The sequence below is a fragment of the Sphaeramia orbicularis genome, chromosome 9 (assembly GCF_902148855.1).
Source record: "Sphaeramia orbicularis chromosome 9, fSphaOr1.1, whole genome shotgun sequence".
Taxonomy (NCBI): Eukaryota; Metazoa; Chordata; class Actinopteri; order Kurtiformes; family Apogonidae; genus Sphaeramia; species Sphaeramia orbicularis.
Window position 1 is genome coordinate 24,967,282 of NC_043965.1, and position 20,911 is coordinate 24,988,192.

The following is a 20,911-nucleotide window of genomic DNA, read 5'->3' on the forward strand; positions in this document are numbered from 1 at the left end:
TTGGCGAGCATAAATATTTGGGATGTGATGTAAAGTATTTGATATATATTACAAATTAAGACAATTCAGACTGTTTTTCCTTAAACAAATTGCAAATCCCGGCTAAATTACACACTTATGCGAAAATAATGGGATGCAAATGATGAGAGTTGTAATTGAAATAATGAACTACGAGTATCAGTCTTAATATCGTTGTATATTTCACTTTTGACCTATGCTTTAAACACGTACGCTAAAAAAAAACAGTTGCTGTACATGTTTCTTTTTGTCCATGAACGTCTCGTATTGAATTCTTGTATTTTCTATGGCACCTGAAGGCAACAATTGTCCCTCGACCCCCTTTGGTCACATGATGTGTGACGTCAGACAGAACGTTACGCAGTCAGTAACGCAGATGTGGACTACACATGTAATCGCCGGCTCTCCGTGAGCACCGGAGCCTCATTTTTATCATCATAGTTTAAGAGGAGCTCAATGACGGCCAGGAGAGGCGGTTGTCCGGTACTGTCCAACAAACACCTCTGAAAAATACGGTTTGAGGAACACAGTGCGTGAAGTTAACTTCTTAGCAGTTAGCTTAGCTAGCATAGCAGGTATACTTCTACCATCGTTGTTTAGTTCATGACGTTAGTGTTCATATAACTGAAGCTAGCCGTCCAGGTCGGTGACGAAACAGTTAAGTAAACTCATCTGTAAACTTTGACCTCCAAACGGGTTAGAGACCAGTGTGCCACAAAGGTACTCGCCGCCAACAGTGCTGTCTTGTTAGCTGGTTCGACTTCCTTGTGTCGTTCGAGGTCATTCCATAACGTTATCAAAGATACCGATCGGGTAACGGTCAACAGGCATGAAGAGCCTGCCGTACTTCTGCCGAGGAGAGGTCATCAGAGGCTTCGGGAGAGGAAGCAAGGAACTGGGCATACCCACCGGTGAGTTAACCATCTGCCTGTACTCTGTGTTAGCTTTTCAGGAACCGGTGGATACATGTATCTACTGCATGGTTAGATCAGTCACTCAGTGGGTGTTGTATTGACCCAAGGCCAGTGATAAGTGAAGTAATACCGGCACTGTTTTGGTATACCTGCCTTTAACAACTGTGAATGAGAATAATTGTCGATATCTTTTCTGTTAGACTGCGGTAAATAATGATTGAGTAATGGAACTTGACAAATGGCGAAATAATGATGTGATGTTAGTGTAGTAACACCGGTTTACATAATCCATCATAGAAACATGGAAAGGTTTTTTTTTTTTTTTTTTTTACCTGACATTATTGTTTAGAGTAATACTGACAATAAAAACAACGTCCTAATACTGATCTGGAATTTCAAAGTGAACATGGAGGCCATTTTGTGGATGAAATCTTGAAAAAATAAAAGAAAATTTAAGTACTCTGTTCACGTTTCATCAAATGTATTTTATCTTTTTCAAACTGGGTTCATAGTCTTGGTTAAAGGTTCACTGTATATTGAAGTTGAAGGGGTATAATATTGATTTTTATGCTTTCTTTAATTTTGAATCCCCTGAAAATATAATAAAAGATAAATCTGTTATATTAGTTGTTGAAGGGGTATAGAATTGATATTTATGCTTTCTTTAATTTAGAATCCCCTGAAAATATAATGAAAGATAGTGTGTTACATTAGTCATTTATATCTACAGTGGGAGCAGGTCCTTTTTCATGGAGACCACCATATTGCACTTATGTGTTCAGAACAGACAGACTGAACCGACTTGTTTTTTCAGAACAACGTATGTTTGACTGTAGACGAGAGTTAAAATCCCCTTAACTAAAAAGACTAGCACAGACACACATTTTCAACCGCCACCATGGGGGACATGATATGAGATGTATAGAGAACAACAAACACGCCAGCCTTTTCCATACTTTTTTTTTTTTTTTTTAATTTTCATTTTCTTATCTTTACACTTCCTCCTTGTCTTTATCCCCATTCCAGCTAACTTCCCAGACTCAGTGGTGGACAACCTTCCAGCAGATATCAGCACTGGGATCTATTATGGCTGGGCCTGCGTGGGTAACGGTGATGTCCACAAAATGGTGATGAGCATCGGCTGGAACCCTTATTACAAAAATACAAAGAAATCTATGGTCAGCAAATTTATCTTTTGAGTTGATCGTATGCTTTTTTATTCAAGCTGTTTGCATCTATTTATCAATGACATATGTATTGTAGTCATTTATGTTTCTTAAAATCTGAGTTTCACTATTTTACGGATGAAGTACTGAAATGAAATGCCATAGTCAGTAACAAAGCAGTAGTTTGTTAAAAAAGAAAGATCCTTGTTAGCGTTGAAAATTTTCTGCTTTGAAAATGTCACGTGTATCACTTCCTCCATGGCGAAACATTCCAGATAGTGCAGAAAGATGTGGAAAGAAATGAATTTATTGTAACCACCACAAAATACCATACACCACAGAAACATGAATAAAGAGACTCCAGTGAACTGATCAATTTTTGTGGGGAACTTCCCAGAAATACAGGGCATGATATTTTTGGTTTTGACTTATGACTGCCTATCATATTGGAAAGATCTTCACATGACTTTCTTTGATGAAACCTCTGTTAAACTGAAAATTTCTAACGTCTCCAACAAAATGCTGAAGGCAGTTTTATGGGTTTCACTTTGTTATGTCTAATCAATACAAAAAAGGACAGCCAGCACAGGTGTGGATTTGCTGTTTGTGTCAGTGGAAGTTTCAGGAAGCCAGTGTTTGCTTAAGTGACAGACAAAACATTGCTACCATTAGACAGAGTTAAATCTGTGGGGTAGAAATAAGTATGTTTCAAAAATTCAGATAAATTCATCAGAGTGGAAACCAACACCCCTACTTGTCAGTGAAGCTAAACCACTTGTAGTGATGTTTTTATGTCCTTGTCTTGTTTTAATTATTGATTTTAGACACAGGTTTAGACTCTAAATATGTTTTTGGTTTCTAGGAGACTCATGTGATTCACACTTTCAAAGAGGACTTTTATGGAGACACGTTAAGTGTTGTCATGGTGGGCTACATCCGTCCAGAGAGAAGCTTCGACTCCCTTGGTACGTCACCTTTCTCACCCAAAAACACCCACAATAGGTTTCTTTTTGTGGATCTCACTTTGCTATTCTCTGATATTCTTCCTTTGTACACTCTCTTGGCCTTCTCCTTCTTCACCCCTTTATTTGCTTTTTTTTTTTTTTTCCACAGAGGCCCTCATCGCAGCCATCAACAACGACATCGAGGAGGCCAAGACAAAGCTGGAGCTCCCCGAACATCGCAAACTGAGAGACGACAACTTCTTCACCGGCACCCCCAACGGGTCTTCAGCTCTGCCTCCCACCACCACATCCGTGTCACAGACTATAATGAACGGACACTGACAGCTGGATGTGACTGCTTTACACACACGCCATTCAACACGCAGGTCTCTATCACGTACTTATTAAAATGCACGCTTCTCCTACCGTCTCCATGGCTACATACACTTGGATATAATCACGGACAACCAGTCTTTTTTTAATTTGTATTTTTCCTTTTCTTCTTTCATTGTGTTTTTGTGTACAAAGCAGTTTTACGTCACATTCAGGTTTGTTACAGACAGAGCCAGTCCCATAACAGATGATATTCATTTGTCTATATTCACATCAGGTTGCCTTTTAACACTGAAACTGTGTGTGACGCTCTTTGGGCCCACTGGTCCCACAGGATATTGTGAAGTGTATATTAATGTATAGAAAATTGCAGAACAAGATGGGTGTGACTATAATATACATGATATTTGTAGTATTCTGTATATAAAGAAAGACACTAGTAGACCACAAACTCTAACTGAACCCTGTTTAACTGAGGTGAAATGCATTGTTATTCATTCTGTTGTTGACCTGATGTGGCTACTGAGAAAGTCTGGGCATTATTATCTGTAACAAAAACATAGGTTGCACTGGGCTTTTATGCAATGGTGTAGCTACATGCAAAGCATCTCTGATGAAAACAAGATTAAAATTAGAAAGCTAATCTTTGCTCCTTTGAGAAAATGTCCCTCTCCTCTAGTGTGACACAAGTCCTGGACATACTGCCCTGTTTAATGTCAACCAGAGATCAAATTTGTTTAGGATTTATGCAGTAAAAGAGTAATACCGGAAGAGATGTTTTTATTTATTTATTAAAATCCATTGTAAATATCTGTTAATGGTAAGGCATTTACAGTATTTCAAAAATTCACCTCCTATATTTAAGGTTTACTCTCTCAACACTATATCGTCTTCATCATCAGCCATTTATATTTGATATTTCATACTGATAGAAAAATTCTGAGATACCATCTAAGAATCAAGACAGAGTCGCTGGATTCTGGAATCAGAAGACTTTACTTGTGGCAAGGAGCCAGGTACATACAACAAGATGCAGCAGTTGACTTACTAACACCAGGAAGTCTAAGTTCTTATGAAAGAATATGGATAATACAATTATTGGTCCAAGTGTCCAAACGTAATGACGATCAAGTTCACCATTGGCGTAGATACCCAAAACACAGTGACGCATGGGTTCAGTGACCGCGTTTGCACTTATCTCCCGCCTACCCTATGGCCTGATATCTCCAAGGGCAACAGGCTGCTCTGGCCCCGAACTGGCACCACAAGACAGAAAACATGTAGAGACAGAAGAAATGGTAGACATATCCTGGGTGTTTTCTTACAGGACATGTCATCACAAGCCATCCATGACTCGTATATTTCTCTAACACGTACGTGAATCGAAAAAGCTAAACAACCTTTTTCGCGTGTCAGTTATGTTTGTCACTACAGCGTGCCTCATGGTCAGACCTGTAGTCTGTCAGTCGGTGGGTTTGTTACAGATAGTAAAACATTGATAGATGAGCTGAGACACAGGAGAATAAAGTCCACTGGTCCTGTTCTATAGTGTTCTGATTTAGGAGCAACAAATGAAACCACTGAAACGTAAAAGGATAATGATGATGCAGAAGTCTGTTCAGTACTGTGGAGAAAACCAAAATAAACAGTAAATCTAGAGTTTCTATCAAGTTTGTGTATGAGTGTGGTTTTAAGAAGAAAATGACAGCTAAACATATAATACAAATATGTACAAATGTTTGAAGCCCCTGTAAATAATTATTTTAAATGATTGAAACACGAGTCATAGCTTTTAAGTCTGTATTGTATTATTAAAGTGATAACTAATTAGGACTGCTTTTTATGAATGTTGACGATTCAATGGTAGCTACGATCCTTCATCATAATGGTCTTAGCTGTTTTTGCTGGTTATAATGGTCACTGTTTTCTGCAAATTTTTACTTGAAGTGGTTTAGTCTTTGCTCCAACAGATTAATTCTAAGTACATCTACATGATCCATTGTAGTTACTGTGCACAAAAAAAAAAGAAAAAAACCTGTTGGGAAGCATCACCATAAACTCAGATGTCCTGGGTCTTCAATCTTGTTAAGTGTTGTGACATTTTGGGGAGAGATTTTCAGCAGGAAAATTTCATAAATCATATATTTTTATCTGATTCATTGTAAATATTGATTAGAGATAACACATGGACCAGGCATACTGCATGTCAAAGGTAAAAGTTCAACATCGCTCCTTATATTTTCATCCATTCATATGTTTTATATCATTCAATCAATAAATTATTCAATCCAAATACATTTTTATTCTTTTTTTCATTTCCATTTATCAGGTGTAATGGAAACAGTAGTTATTTTGTACATGAGAAGCAGAATAATAATAAAATATTCATGACTTGTAAATTTGAAGTCAAAAATCCACTGTGTTACATGAGTGTTTGATAATAACACAATAATAATAAAAACCAACAACATAAAACTTCAGTGTATAGACATGTAAACCAGTAGTGTGGCATGATTAATAAAACTGAAAACAGTAGACCTTTGAAATTAACAACAAAATAAGCAAAAAAGTCACATTTTTCAGAAACAGCACAACAGTTTCAAGATAGGCTGAACTGTACATCAAAAATTGAAGATTATTGGAAAAGGATGAGTTACCTTATGAAACAGGCTGATTAAACCAAGATGGACTAAAAAAGGAAAAGCTTAAATTCTGAATCTATTACGGTTTACTGTTATTAACCCTTAAAGACCTACGAATGTTTTTTTGGTGACTTCCAAACACATTTTCTCAACATCTCACCTTTCCTAAGTGATGTATCACCATTTGTTCTAATACTATCCTGTACTTTTTCCTTTTTTCATTGACAATCAGGTATTTTCCTATATTTAATTTACTGATAATATAGATGTTCATAAAAGCCCAGGGTAAATTTAACTCATAAAGACCCAGTGCTACTTTTGTGGCAGTTCCCAAATGAATTTTTCTCCATGTGTAACCTTTCTTAAGTAATTTATTAACAATTCTTCTAATATTATCCTCTGTATTTTGCATTTTTGTCAGTTAATATCATGAATTTTCCTATATTTAATTCACTGATAATGTAGATGTTCACTAAAGCACAGATTAAAGTTGAGGGTTATTGTATCAAAACAGAGAAAACTAAAGAAAAAGTGTCTTTTTCAGTGAAAATCTCTCATTAACTGAACATAAACCCAGTGTCTCCATCCACTGTCATTGATCAAACTCCATGGATTTTTCTGGTGAATCAGTGTTGTAGAAGATGACGGTGTTTTCATGGTACATACGGAGCTGCTGAACGTCCAAATGGGTCATATCTGATGACCATAAAAAGACGACAAACTGTATTTTGCACCGATTATTTACATGGATTGATAGGATTAATGGATGAGCAGGTATTAAACCGTTTATATCTACAGATGGTTTGTGTGACTGGTGGCTGTTTGGGTCTTTATGGGTTAAAGGATATATCAAAACAGACAAAACTGAAGAAAAAGTGACTTTTTTCGGCAAAATATATCATTAACTGAGCATGAAAATCTATACTCACTGTCATTTGTCAAACTACACTGTTGCCCGTAAAATAAAATTGTAATTTTGTTTTCAGACACATTCGCATTTTTTATTCCTATTTATATACATCAGTAATCACCTCTGACCTGGTACAATGCTTACATACCGAGTCCCAGTTCCACTTCATCTATCAAGAATAAATCACATTGTCACAGATATTTTATGAGAAGAGGTAAAAAATACTTTCCAAATTTATGGGCAACAGTGTATATGGGTTTTGATGAATCAGTGTTCCAGAGGATGACTGTTTCCATGTTCACTATGAGTCTCTGAACATCCAAATGGGTCACATCTGATGCCTCTGGAAAGCTGAGAAACTGCATTTTACCCGAATTATTAAACGAATTGATAGGATTAGTGGATCAACAGTTATTAAACATTTTAGTGAATGCTTTTATTTTGTGCGGCTGTTTAGGTCTTAGGGTTAAAATGCAACAAACACAGATGAGTATTTATGGTATTTATCAGAATGTTTATACTTATACTAACACAGAAACTAATTTATTGCACAAATGAAATCCAAACAAAATCAAATAACACACGATATCCTCATCAATGTACTGATTAATAAGTGGCTGGTAGGTTTCCAATGGCTTTGTGATTGTGGAATGTTTTAGGCTGTGTTTAAGTCTGTCCTTGGTTCCAACTTCTTCACCTGCTGAATGTACTGTCTTATTTCAACGTCTTTGCAGCTGAACGCCGCTCATCCCACTCTCTTTCAAGTAGTTTTCAACATTGCAAATAACTGATTCAGTCCATGTCCGTTTCATCTGTAGGAGTAGCTCTCATCGTCATACTCCAGGTCGACCTCCTCATCATCCAACAGCCCATATTTAAACTTCCGATACACTGTCCCATCTTGTGCCATGTACACAATATCATCCTCTTCATCCTCCTCCTCCTCATCATCTTCACATGCAGTGATTCGGTCACTGTAATCCCCAAATGAAGAGGAGGAGGTGGCAGGAGGCTGTGAGGCGGCGACACCGTTGGCGCCCAGTTTCACGTAGCCTCCTGCTTTGGTTTTGTTTGGGATGATGGTTTTCAGGCGAGTGTTGAGGAAAACGAAGACGCCTGCGCCTATACAGATGATGAGGAGGACACAGACGGTGACGAAGACCCTGACAGAGCTGAACTGTCCCTCAAAGTCGTCTCTCAGTGTAAAGTTTTCCCCCAGGAAGCACTCCTCTGGAAAGAAGATTAGATTAGATTAGATTAGATTAGATTAGATTAGATTAGATTAGATTAGATTAGATTAGATTAGGTTAGGTTAGGTTAGGTTAGGTTAGGTTAGATTGAACTTTATTTTCCCTCGGACAGAACCCTCAGAAAATTAAGGTTCCAGAAGCAGCACAATACCGAATGTATACATATAACAAGAATTACAAGACAAAAAGGAAAAGGAAAATACCAATAACAATAGCTATGAAAATAGTACTGAAAAAACAGGCAATTGCACATTAGAAAGTACTAGTACAAATAAATAAAGTACTACTAATAATAAATAATACTAAAAAGTAATTATAATATAATATGCACTAGATAGATAGATAGATAGATAGATAGATAGATAGATAGATAGATAGATAGATAGATAGATAGATAGATAGATAGATAGATAGATAGATAGATAGATAGATAGATAGATAGATAGATAGATAGATAGATAGATAGATAGATAGATTTTTGTCTGTTCCAACTAAAAGCAGAAATAAATAGAGTTTAATAACCTTAAGCAGCAGTAAGTAAAACTAAATTAACAAAACAAATATTGCATATTAAGATAAACAATTCATTTTGTCTGCTAAAAATTGTTTCAAGTTGTGTCACTTTCACTGGGGTCAATTTAAGCGAACAGGAAGTAAGTGACCTGATAGTATGGTGGACTAAATCCCTCTTTCAATAACTGTGCTGTTTTTTGTATATTGTCTATTGCCTGTAATGTTTGATTGTATTTTTGTGGTTCATAATAAGTGAGAAAAAAATTTGTTTGATCATGTTGTATGGTTCTTGGTTATCTGACGATTCTATATGCTTGAAATAAAACTACACTAAGTCTATACTGAACTATAATAACTATAGTTGGTGACATCTGCATACATCTTAGACCTCTGGCAGCATCGTGGGTCTGTTTTGTTTTATGTTGTCTCTCTGTGTGATTGTATAAGTTTATTCTTGGGGGAAAAGTTCATTTTGTAAATTTGAAGCATTAAAGTTTATCCTGCTACTCTTCTTATTGACAACACTTGATATTTCAGTAAAAGTTCATTTAGATGTATAAACACCAAATTTATGTTAACATTGATGTTATAGAATACATCTTGAAGTTAAAAAATACCATGAAGGAATAGATAAAAATGCATAAATTATAAAAGTTAACTAATTCAATAGATTGTAAAAATTCATGTGAAATATGGAAGTTAAATATTTTTAATGTGTTTCTGTGAATGCTAAAATGTTTCCGTAAGTTCCAGTTTAAACCTGTGGATGAGGAATAAAATGTCTTCAGAGTCATGATGTTTCAAAGGCATTTATCTGACTGTGAAGTTGATTTGTACGTACACAGAGGACAGCATAGTTAGTTAGTAAAATGGTGGTTTGTTGTCAGTGAAATCCAGTCCTGTGTCGAAAAACCACAGGCCAAGGACTTCCAAGAATTTGTGTCCCATCAGTTAGATGTACTGGAAACCCCAGGTTGGCAACAAAATGAAAGTCCTGTCTACTCAGTGGTAAGTTAACAGCTATCAAACAGAGCGGCTGTTACAAATGAAGAATGGCCTGAGAGGGATGTGACTGATTACTCACAAACACACACTGTTTACAGAGAATAAGCATTAACATCTAACAGTCACTCTGTTCAGAGAATCCTAAACCTAAGGCCCATGAACGTCTGCCCAGGGTTCAGGTTAAGGTTAAAACATTAAGGCAGTAAGGGCAAAGTGTCTGGTGGTGTGCCTTTAGAACGTATCTAAAACACCACATACACTCTCCATTCATTCACCCTTGGCTCAATTATAAGCCTAAGCCTGTTACACTTCTTTTTTTTTTTTGCTTTACATTTAGTTTTATTATGTGATATGCATGAAGTCCAATGTTCAGACCAATTTTGGTTGACCATGTTTTTAGCACAGATGGTTTTAGGTTAAAAAAGAAAAGAAAAAATATTCTATAAATTTTTGTACTTTTGTGATTATTTTGTTGATAAATTAGTTCATTCATGTTCACTTTTATTTATTTTGCTGATTATTTTGTTTATTATAATATCTTTGAGTTCATTGTGTTGATTGTTTTGTTCATTTTGTTCACTTTTGTTCATTTGTTCACAGTGTGTGGTATGAATGAATATTGGTGCATTTTGAGTGCTTTGAAAAACGCTGTATAAATCTAATCCACTATCATTATTTGGTTCATTAGTTTATTCATTTTGTTGATTATTTTGTAAAAAAATTTTCCATGTTAATTAGTTCGTCAAATGGACAAAATGAGAGCAATCAGTTCTTATTGAACTATGTTCTTCTTCTTCTTGTTTATATTCTTATTCTTATTATTACACATTAAAAGCAAAAGTCACAAGTGTTTTATTCTTGTCAGTGTTTGTGTGTTGATTCTGGTAATTGTGTATAATGTATTGACTCACAAACATGAATTTTTCAAGGTGTTTGAAGTTTGTCAAAACTTTTTGGGTTTTCTGGAAGATGGTCACTTCTTTGCCAGTTTGATGTGAGGTTTTGTGGTTAGGTTTGATAATTTGAAATATAATAAATGAAGAAAAAAAAAAAAGATAACATGATGATAAAGAGTTGAGCCTTTTAGAGGATGACCAGGGGTCTAAGTCACCAGTGGGTGTTTTGTTTCCAGTGCAGCGTCTGTTTTACCTTCAGAGATGTGGCACTTGCAGCAGTGCCAGGGTAATAGTTCACCATCACGAAGTGTCTCATTTCCACAGCAGCTCAGGCAGCGGCCGTCATCGGTCAGGATCTGGGAGGCGGGACACACTGTGCAGTTCCACTTACTGGGTCCGAGACAGTCCACGCAGGACGGGTCACATGGCTTACAGATTGGATTAGTGCTCTGAGACTTGGAATCCTGGAGCAATAGAGAAAAACAGAAACAAAACATGGGAAAACAGCTTCATCTCAAGAAATTTTACTGCCATCTGAAACAGTATGTACATTTAATACATACATATATTTTTATAGAGTAAATATGAAAGGCTACTTAAACCCAAGTTATCAGTGTAAATTTGTATCAATAAACAATCGGCCTGTCACCTGTGAAACAGCGTAGAAGCCAACAAAACACTGGGAAATACAGATGCCACTCTTGTATCCAGAAAATGTATACCCTTCATAACAGGTCAGACAGGAAAGAGCACCCATACCTGGAAGAGAGGACGAGGATATTTAAAATTATCACAAGACTGAAAAGGAGAGCTCACATAAAAACTCAATACATCTGATGGATTATTAGCAGAGACACAGCAAATATTTGAGTAACTAAGTAATCTAGGTTTTCGGGTTTGTTTGTTCCTGTATGACTGTAAAACTGAATGTCTGTGTTGTGGAAGGATTAACTGACAATTTATAGAGTAAACACACAAATCAGAATCCTGAATTTAAAGCTTTTTTAAGACATTTTCAAGTCCATTTTAAACCACATTCAGTCAAAATGCTACAATGATCATCTTTTTCTTATTTAAATATTTCAGAAAACCCTAAGTTCAGTAGTATTTGTGTAGGTTTTATGTAAGAATATGAGTATTGGTGTGAAGTATATTTATATTTCATGAAGTATGATGTATGTATTATGTGCAGTGATAGGTTTAATATTTTCTAGCATCAGAAATATGGACTTGGATGCAGACAAGCTTACTGTCATTGACTGAAAAACGAAGAAATACAAAAAGAAAATGGATAAATACAATTAGATGAAGACTTATTAGTATTTAATAGCTTCGAAAGCCTTTTGGATTTCCTTTTTTTTTTTTTTTACAGCTGAATATTTTAAGACTTTTAGTGATCTCTACACACCTGAATTGATCAGCTGAGGAAATAACTGACAGATTAATCCACTTTGCTCAGTGACAGACTGACTCCACCCAAATGCGCCACTGAACAACACAGGAAATCATTCCTGCCTGTGGCTATCAAACTGTTTAACTCACCTTATAACCACAAAACTATAAATACATACAATAATATTTTTGCACATGTATTATGTGTATTTCTACAATTATCATATTGATAATATTTTGTCTAGTACATATTGTACAAATTACTATTCTAATTTTGTGTTGTACTAAAGTGTTTAAATATGTGTATTTGGTATAGATGTATATTCAGACCTATATAAATGTTTATATACTTAGGGCTTTATATATGTATCTATTTATATCTTCTTTCTTTTTCTGTTATATTGATCAATTCTTTCCTGCTGCTTTTTATTTTACTTGAAGGGAGCAACTGTAACATCCAATAATTTCCCCCTGGGATCAATAATGTAGTCTGATTTTGATTGAAAATCAGTTTTAGTTGTTGTCCTGATATTAGCTCCTTGAGAATATTTGTAGAGGTGTGATGTTATTATTTTCCTTCTGGAGTATCCTTTAGGCCCTGTAGTATGTAGACATAAAGGTTACACCTCCCAAAAATAACCAAAAATGCTACACAGCAAATGTGGGAGTGTTAAAATTTCAGGGACAGTTTTAAATAGAGAATGATGGTGTTGTATTAATACTACACTGCTACAAAATAACATTGCCTGTGTTTCCTTTGACAAATTAAATTTGTCAAATCAGAGTATTTTTAACATTAATGTTAAATTTAACCCTAATTGTGGTAGATCAAGCCACACCCTCATAACAGTTCCACATCCACACCAGAATGAACAAGGCCACATTGACTTATGATGTTTCACAATGGCCACTTCAAGAACAGGCGTTTTGACTGATTACGTCTTCAGTCACTTTAGTGGAAGAGATTAAACACACCTGTGGAGCCTGATTGCTCTGAGAAACTTAAAGTAAACAACCATGACAGAAGGGAAGGATTGAGAATTTCTAAGGATCTAAGAACAGGGTTATAGGTTATCTTTGCTTGACTTTATCAAGTACAGAAAGAAAATAAAATGCAAAACTTTCAAGATTTACAGCATGAGAGAAAAGTGTTACTTTTGATGCTGTATTTCAACACCAATACTAGAGTAGTGTGGATACAACACTGGAAAGTGTTCTGTGGTGTTACTTTTTAATGATGAAGAGTGCTGAACCAACTAAAACTGGGTGCTTATCTTTTAACATTTTCAAAGAGTTACTTTGACACTGTGCAGTGTGGACACATTTAGACACTTTGCAAGTGTTAATTTCAACACTGTGGGTGTTAAATTAACACTGGCATTTTTGCAGTGTAATGATAATGGTAAAGCCACACAAAATGCATTAAGCCCAACATGACAAAAATAAACCATGGTCTTTATTTACCGTCACACGTTTTGCAACTGCTGTGACACTTGTGGCAGGTTTTTTCCTGGCTGTTGGGGTAGTATCCTGCAGGGCAGCTCTGCAGACACTGTGCCTTCTGCCTCAGGTAATAGTAATCTTCCCGACACTTTAGGCAGTTCCTGTTACTCCGACCCCAGCACATCTTACAAGAGGGGTCACAGCGGTCACAGGTCAAGGTGCTGGTGTTTCCAAAGTGACTAGAAAGAGAGAGGGGGTTTGTTTAGATTCTGACATGAAGGGAGGTGATGTGGGAGTATGTGTGTACCTCTAACCTCTCTGAACAGGTTTCCACACAGCTTTTTCCCTGCTGGAAGAGTCCAGGTTTACAGGCCACACACTCTGTGCTGTGACGACCACGACAGGATTTACAGCTGAAGTGACAGCGCTCACACACACGCTCATCCTTGTCCTCAGCGTAGTAACCCACAGGACATTCCAGCACACAGGTGTTGTCTGATGGGCACAAACACAGTCATAGGATATACAGCATTTGAAGGTTCAGTGTGTGATGTTTAGTGGTGAAGCTGTATGCATACCCCTCCACTCACTCTCCCAAACTGTCACCTTCCTAAAATAAGCCTACATCATCAAATACTCAGTTCATCAATCAATCAGTTTTTTGTGTTTCCTCAAAAATCTGAAAAAATAACATAAGCATTATTTTGGGAAGGTGACAACATAGTAGCTCCTTAAAACAAATAACTACGAAGCAAATAAGAGAGAAATGTGTGATGAAACTTAACATGAAAACACATTTACCAGTTTGTGGTTATGCAAGAAATGTTCCTGCACCAAAGAGATTACAGGAGAGCTGGAGAGTGTGTGGTTTGTATGATGGAGAATATTCATGTCTCTTGGAAATGTCAGAATGTGTTGATGATAGTAACAAGTGTTGGAAAGTGATTCGTAAACAGTCTCAGTAATTATCAGGACGTTAGATCCTTATGAGATGTATGTGTTTTATTTCTGTAACTTGATATGAGCATCATTACCTTATCAAAATATGGTTTGCAGTAAGTAAAACAGCTGTTAGAACCACCAACAAAGAACCAAAATCTGATCATTATTGAAGAGAGTCTCACAATGGAAAATATGACACATAAACAGAAAAAAAAAAACATTCAGCTGGACATGGAAAACAGAAAAAGAACAAAGCTCAAACTGGCAACATGTGAATGGACAAATTAAAGGAAAAACACCATGGACTAAATAGAAGATGAATGTATTTCCCCAACATCATCTGTTCTGTGTGACACTGCTTAGTTTTAATTATCTATTATCAACAAAGGTTTAAGTGGGAAAAAGCAAAAGGCCAGTCTGTGTTTGTTTTGTTTTGTTTTTTTAGTTATGGGGATTTTAACTTTGTTCTATACTTAGACATAATGGATTTTCGGAAACACCTGCTACAAAACAGAAAAAAAGGAATGGGAGGACAACTGTTCAACCTTGTCCGTCTTTAAGTATAAATGTCCTATTCAAACATTGTCAAAATTATTACTTTCAGCAGATTAAACATAATTATCAGTTTCTGCAGTTAAACGGGGCCAATGGGCCAAAACCAGCCCTCCTGAGGGTCCAATCTGGCCTTTAGGATGAATTTGCAAAGTCCAAAAATTACACAGAAGATATTAATAGTTGAGAGTCTCACTGAGTGCTGTCAAGTTGTTTTAATGATAAAGGAAATACTATATATATTCAGGTTGTTCATGTATGTTTAGGTTTTTCATATTTTTTGTGAAAGGATAGCTTGTAAACGTAAACATTTTCATATTGTAAATTAACTTTTTTGCACTAAAACAAAGAGAAAAATTGGAGTTGCCATTATTTATTTTGTTATTAATTTACTAGTCTGGCCCGCTTCAGATTAAACTGGGTCGTATGTGACCCCTGAGCTAAAATGAGTTTGACACCTATGCTTAAAGCTTTTACATTGAACTGAAATGTTTAGTAAGTGTTATGTTCCTTTCAGTAAATAGACAATGGAGCCGACTGGCCAAAGCTAATACCATATATCTAACTAAAAGTGACAATGACCTGAATAACTCACTCAGTAGAAAGCGTGGCTCTTCACAGCTGAGGCAGTGATCTTCACCCGAGCCAAAGCATCGGTGGCAGGACTTGGGACATGTCTGGCATTCTCCATTCTGGTCCATGTAGGAGCGCAGGGAGCACTCACTGTACCAAACACAGTGTCCACTGGCATCTTTAGTCCTGTTTTGTCCACAGGTGAGGCAGGATGAGGGCTCCTGGTCTGAGCAAGTCAGACACGTCTTGTCACAATCTGGCAAAAACAAAACAAAACAAATAACCATGAAAAACCAACACTCTGAATGGTTGAGACATCCTATAATAATAGAATAAAACATAGTAGTACCTCTGCACTCGTTGGTAGACTTGTCATAGTAAGTCCAGGTGGGACAGTTAGCCAGACACTCTCCATTGTACCGTACAGCTTTCGGGTTGCTGCACACGTCACAATCATCATCGTCTGGTCCATCACATGAGGCACAATCTCTGTGACAGCGCACACACTCCTGTTGCATCTCATCGGGAAAGAACCCAATGGGACAGTCATCTACACACTTATCCTTGTGGAGGAAGTAATAATCGGCACATTCTGTGAAAGGAGAGTAGGAGAAAGATAAGAAGGTCAAATGAATGAACCATTTACAGATTTAGGCTCTGAGAACATCTATGCTACACAAAATGCTGATACAAAAACACAAACATATAGATACAAAACATCTATATAAAATATGGCTTTAATGCCCTCAACATAATAATTCATTTATCTACCACATAATAAAAATACCTTGCTATACCTTCAGAACAAAAATTAATTTAGGTCATGTTCATCAAATTAAGTCATATAATATGCATTTCCTCATATTAAATTAATCAGGTCACTGAGATTTATTGAATAATATAATTTTTCATCACAAAATATGTGCCTATAGTCAGTCTAGAGGTGCATTTAAAAAATAATGGGAGAAACTGACAGTTTTATCAATCAGAAAATTAGTATTTGACTGATTTTATTTATATCTTGCACAGACCTTTCGTGGGTTTCTAAGATTAAAAAAAACTTGTAGTGTTTTTTTTAATAGTTCATTTATTGTATTTCATTATTTTATTTATATTATGTTTTTTTCTTAATTTGTCTTTATTTATCAATTTGATTAATTTATTGATCAATTTCAATTCATTACAAAATCAGATAAGGTCAGTCAAAATATTCTGTCTTCTGTCTCAGACTTGGCAAAAAAAAAATCCCTTCCAAATTTTCCAAAAAAAAGATACATTTTTTATGATTTTAAAACAATGAACCTCACTTTTAATTCCGTGTAGAACACATCTGTCCTCTAATGGATGTGCATTTTAATCACTGTGGATAATGGCAACACACGTGAGGACATATGTATTTTGTTTAATATACATATGAGGATCCACACTGTAGTTATTTTTAACAAGACAGTATTTTTTGTGTTTATATCATATCATACAAGAGAAGAATTTACTCCTCTACTCCCCTGAATATCACCTGCTGAGTTATCTGCTCTGGAAAATGAATGATAAATCATTTTTGGATTATAATTAATTATCCAGGAATGACCATGACAGATGTCCTAATTAAACATCTTCTCTCTGTCTTCTGAAATGTATTATTATCTATACAGAGTTCTGCGATACTTCATTTGATCTGAATTCCTTCTGATCCACTTTCTTCTCTGTGAACATTCTGGCCTCACAGTTAAACTTTTGTCAGTCTTATGAGCAGACTGTATTTCCCATCGTCCACCCTTATCGTGTCCATCCTCTTCGTCTTCTGTTAATGTCTTCTATTAACCTCCACTTCCATCTTTTCCATCCTTCTACTATACTCACTCTGACACAGGCCGTCCTCAGTGCACTCCAGACAGTCTTCAGGGCAGGAATGGCATTCTTTGTCAGAGGTGTAATAACCTTCTGGACACTGTGACCTGCAGGAGTGGTCCACTAGAAAGTACTGTTCGTCACAGCTCATGCAGTGGGAGGCGTTTCCCTGGCAGGATGCACACTGCGGCACACACGGCTGGCATACGACACCTTGAGGAAACCCTCTAAAGACGGAGGAAGCATTAGTTACAACTGACCATATGATACTGATGGATATACATATGTATTTAACTACACACCTCTGACAGCTCGTTACACACTTGTCGTCCTGCAAGTAAAGCCCTTTGCGACATTTTTGGCAGTGCTGGGCATCCTGGCACACAACACACCCTCTGGAACAGTCATCACACTGGCCCGACGCCTTGTTGGCAAACGTACCAGGCCGACAACGAGTCACACAGGTCTGTTGGGCAGTCAGAAAGTGACCTAAAAATAGAGACAAACCACATCATCACAGAAACATCATAGCAGAAAATTATTAAAGGGAGCAGGTTTCCAGTCTATCATGGGGGGCAGATGGATAATGTGACTCCATTATATTATTTCACATATGCAGACTAGATGAGTGCATAGATTGCAATCTTCAATATCCTCTCTTGTGGTACATATTAACCCCTGTGCTGCTTTTATAGCCAGCTTGCCAAACCTTTACAACAAACATACTGAGGCTTTTTTTTTTCAGGCATAGACAGAGTTGGACAGTCCGGAGCTCACAGGTAAATCAGTTCTATTCAACTTTATTTATAAAACACATTTCATGCACAAGGCAGACTCAATGTGCTTCACAACATGTAAATAATATAGCTACAGTAAAAAACAATCATAAAAAAGAGTGTGCAAGTGCAAGTAAACCATCATATGTACACATTTAACCTCACATATGTGCACATACCCACACAACCACACATACACACACAACTCAATAGAACACTGTCAAAAAAATATACGTTTTTAATCTGTTTTAAAAATGGCTTCTGATGTGGCATGTCTAACTGTATCAGGCGGGATGTTCCATATTTGTGGGGCATATACACTAAAAGCTGCCGCTCCTTTCTTGGATCTGGTGTGAGGGACGAGTAAGTGGCCACTGCCTGTTTACCAAAGTGTTCTTGCTTGGGTGTAAATGACGAGCATTCAGGTCAATCTCTGGTTGCTGTTTTAGGCTTCTTCAGTTGAGAACTGGACATGCTGGGGATTCCTTTATTCCTGTGGCTATTAGTAATCTGAATTCACTTAGCTGATATTTACATCTTTTTATGTGATTATTTATTTATTGTTTAATGCTCATGGCCATTATGGCAATTAACGTGGGTACTGCCCTTTTGGACTTTTGGCATTTGTGTTGGGAAGGGAGTAGCTCCATTATGTGTTGTCCTATGTTGTGTAATTTTATTTTGGTGGCATCTGGTGGTGCTGTTTCTGTGTATGTGTTTTTGTGTATATGCTCATGTGGTTATGACCCCTGTTGCTCACTGAATTTCCTTTGCTAAGGATAAATAAAGTTGAAAGTTGAAGTTGAAATCATGTTTACCTGAGTGACAACTGAGACAGTCCTCCTTTCCTGCATCCGAACAAGTCTTACAAGTGGAGTGACAAAGCTTGCATTCACCCTTACCTGATGAGAAACAGGACACAAAGGTGACACATGACAACAAGGAAAACAACCCTCAACGAAACGCTGCACAAAATCAAAGCAAGAAAGTATAATGAAGTGAAAACACAGACTCTTAAGGGTGATTCTCTGTAATGGAAAGATGCAGCATGTTTCCAAAGCAGTGCTAAAAGTAGAGTCATATTTGTCGTACGGTTTCTGAAGTGTTTCTCAGGGCAGAGCTCCAGCTGTCTGGCCTCCAAACACTCCCCTTTCTTTAGGGTGAATCCCTCTTCGCAGGAGTCACAGTCGTCGAATCGTGGTCCTCCGCAGGTCTTACAGGCACGGTGACAAGGCTCACAGTCCTGGCTCTCCTCGTCCACAAAGAAACCCTGCTTACAATGGTCTACACACACTCCATCTAGATGCACAAACAGATTATTATTATTTTGAAGGTTAAATTTACAGAGGTCACTTTGTGTTTACTGTATTGATTTTTTCTAATTGAAAAGGCAATGTCTTTAAAACTCTAAGATATTTTTGCACAACTGTACACATTAACCACAAAACCTCTAAACCAATCCAGCAAAACATCATACATTTTTAAATATTCTGAAAAACTCACCAAAACCATCATTTGAATTTGAAACATAAGGTCAAGCAATGACTACACACTAGTTGTACGCTACAAATGAAAAACACTTGTGGATTTTGCTTTTCCTTTGTGCAGGGCTGCAGTTTGTTAGTTTTATCATACATATGAAACACGTGTCCACACATGGGTCTGCAAATCCCAAAAGTTATTATTCATTGTCTAATCAAAATGTGTTTACACAACAAAAGTGCAGAGAAAGAAAATGAAAACCTTTGTGCCAAAAAGAAAAAAGAAAAACACTGGAAAATAAGTCAAATTCACCTTTTTTTGTGTATCTAACATGTGACTGTCACGTGTCACATGAAACTGAGTGTGAAGCTGTGAAATATGTTTACAGTTTTGTAAAAAGTGTGTTATAAAATTAAAGAGAAAACATGCATTAAGCGTGTAGTAATTCCATTGGCTTTAAGTATCAACAGATTATTAAAAAGTGCTTCAACACCTATTTAGAGTTTAAAGATTCACAAAAAAAACTGTTAGAAAAACATTTGAGGGAAATCCCACAGTTATCTGGGCAAACATTAAAGAGGATGAAAACTGCACCATAGACGTAGAATCCCTCTTCACACAAGTAACACTGGGTGGCGTCACAGTTCACACAGTGTTTGTCTTCACATGGAGCGCACACCATCTTTTCATCAACACTGTACGTCTGATCTGGACACGACTGATAACAGTCTGACTCTAACCTGAGAATGAAGAAAAACATCAGATTTCACCGTGAGAAAATGAGAGTAAAAACGTAAAAGTCAGTGAAAACTTCAAACAGAAGACACTTACTGGTAGTAACTGTCTTCACATTTTAGACAAACTGTTCCGTCCTCATGATGTGTGCCTCCTGAGGAACAGATTTAACAACAGGTCAGGCTCATTGTACAGACGACAAGGTGAAAAAACACAAACAAGAGCCTGGATGAATGTGATGTGTTTCACAACTTCATGTGACTATTTTAATACATATTATCCTCAAGATGAAGACACAGCAGAGATAATATCAGGATCAGGATAAACTTTATTGTTTTGGACAACAGTGCTACACATTGCTGCATTCACATTCGGACACATACAATCACAAAACAACTCACAAAATCTTGAAGTCAGCATAATGACAGTTATGTATTACACCAAGTCCATATATTGCACCCTTCCCTCCAAGATACAATAAATAGAATAAATATAATTAATACAATAAGTTGATTTAAAATGGGTGGGAGTAATTTCATTCCTTAAAAAGTAAAAATTTTTAAAAGCATTAAAACAC

General features: G+C 36.6%; 2 protein-coding genes across 2 annotated transcripts in view; one reads left to right on the forward strand and one right to left on the reverse strand.

Annotated features, from left to right (window-relative positions):
* The first annotated feature begins 359 nt into the window (after positions 1-359).
* Positions 360-5,668, forward strand: rfk (riboflavin kinase). Its single transcript, XM_030143448.1, has 4 exons — positions 360-929; positions 1,959-2,110; positions 2,961-3,063; positions 3,212-5,668. The coding sequence occupies exons 1-4, from the start codon at positions 848-850 to the stop codon at positions 3,382-3,384; spliced, it is 510 nt and encodes a 169-aa protein (XP_029999308.1). The 5' UTR covers positions 360-847; the 3' UTR covers positions 3,385-5,668.
* Positions 5,669-7,359: 1,691 nt separating this feature from the next.
* The window catches only part of LOC115426197 (proprotein convertase subtilisin/kexin type 5-like), a 29,175-nt gene continuing 15,623 nt past the window's right edge, over positions 7,360-20,911 (reverse strand). The window contains exons 5-17 of the mRNA XM_030144203.1: positions 20,431-20,488; positions 20,194-20,339; positions 19,210-19,416; positions 18,936-19,019; positions 17,644-17,830; positions 17,354-17,568; positions 15,843-16,085; positions 15,516-15,749; positions 13,741-13,921; positions 13,448-13,665; positions 11,241-11,350; positions 10,845-11,055; positions 7,360-8,157 (exon numbers count right to left, since the gene is read on the reverse strand). Of these exons, the coding sequence (XP_030000063.1) occupies positions 7,736-8,157; positions 10,845-11,055; positions 11,241-11,350; positions 13,448-13,665; positions 13,741-13,921; positions 15,516-15,749; positions 15,843-16,085; positions 17,354-17,568; positions 17,644-17,830; positions 18,936-19,019; positions 19,210-19,416; positions 20,194-20,339; positions 20,431-20,488 (2,516 nt within the window). The 3' untranslated portion in view covers positions 7,360-7,735. The remainder of the gene's footprint in view (positions 8,158-10,844; positions 11,056-11,240; positions 11,351-13,447; positions 13,666-13,740; positions 13,922-15,515; positions 15,750-15,842; positions 16,086-17,353; positions 17,569-17,643; positions 17,831-18,935; positions 19,020-19,209; positions 19,417-20,193; positions 20,340-20,430; positions 20,489-20,911) is intronic.

Excerpts from the sequence above, each read along its gene's own strand:
- rfk (XM_030143448.1), top strand. The coding sequence starts at position 848 with ATGAAGAGCCTGCCGTACTTCTGCCGAGGAGAGGTCATCAGAGGCTTC. Across the intron at positions 930-1,958 it reads GGAACTGGGCATACCCACCG|CTAACTTCCCAGACTCAGTG; the intron begins GTGAGTTAACCA and ends TCCCCATTCCAG. Across the intron at positions 2,111-2,960 it reads AAAATACAAAGAAATCTATG|GAGACTCATGTGATTCACAC; the intron begins GTCAGCAAATTT and ends TTTGGTTTCTAG.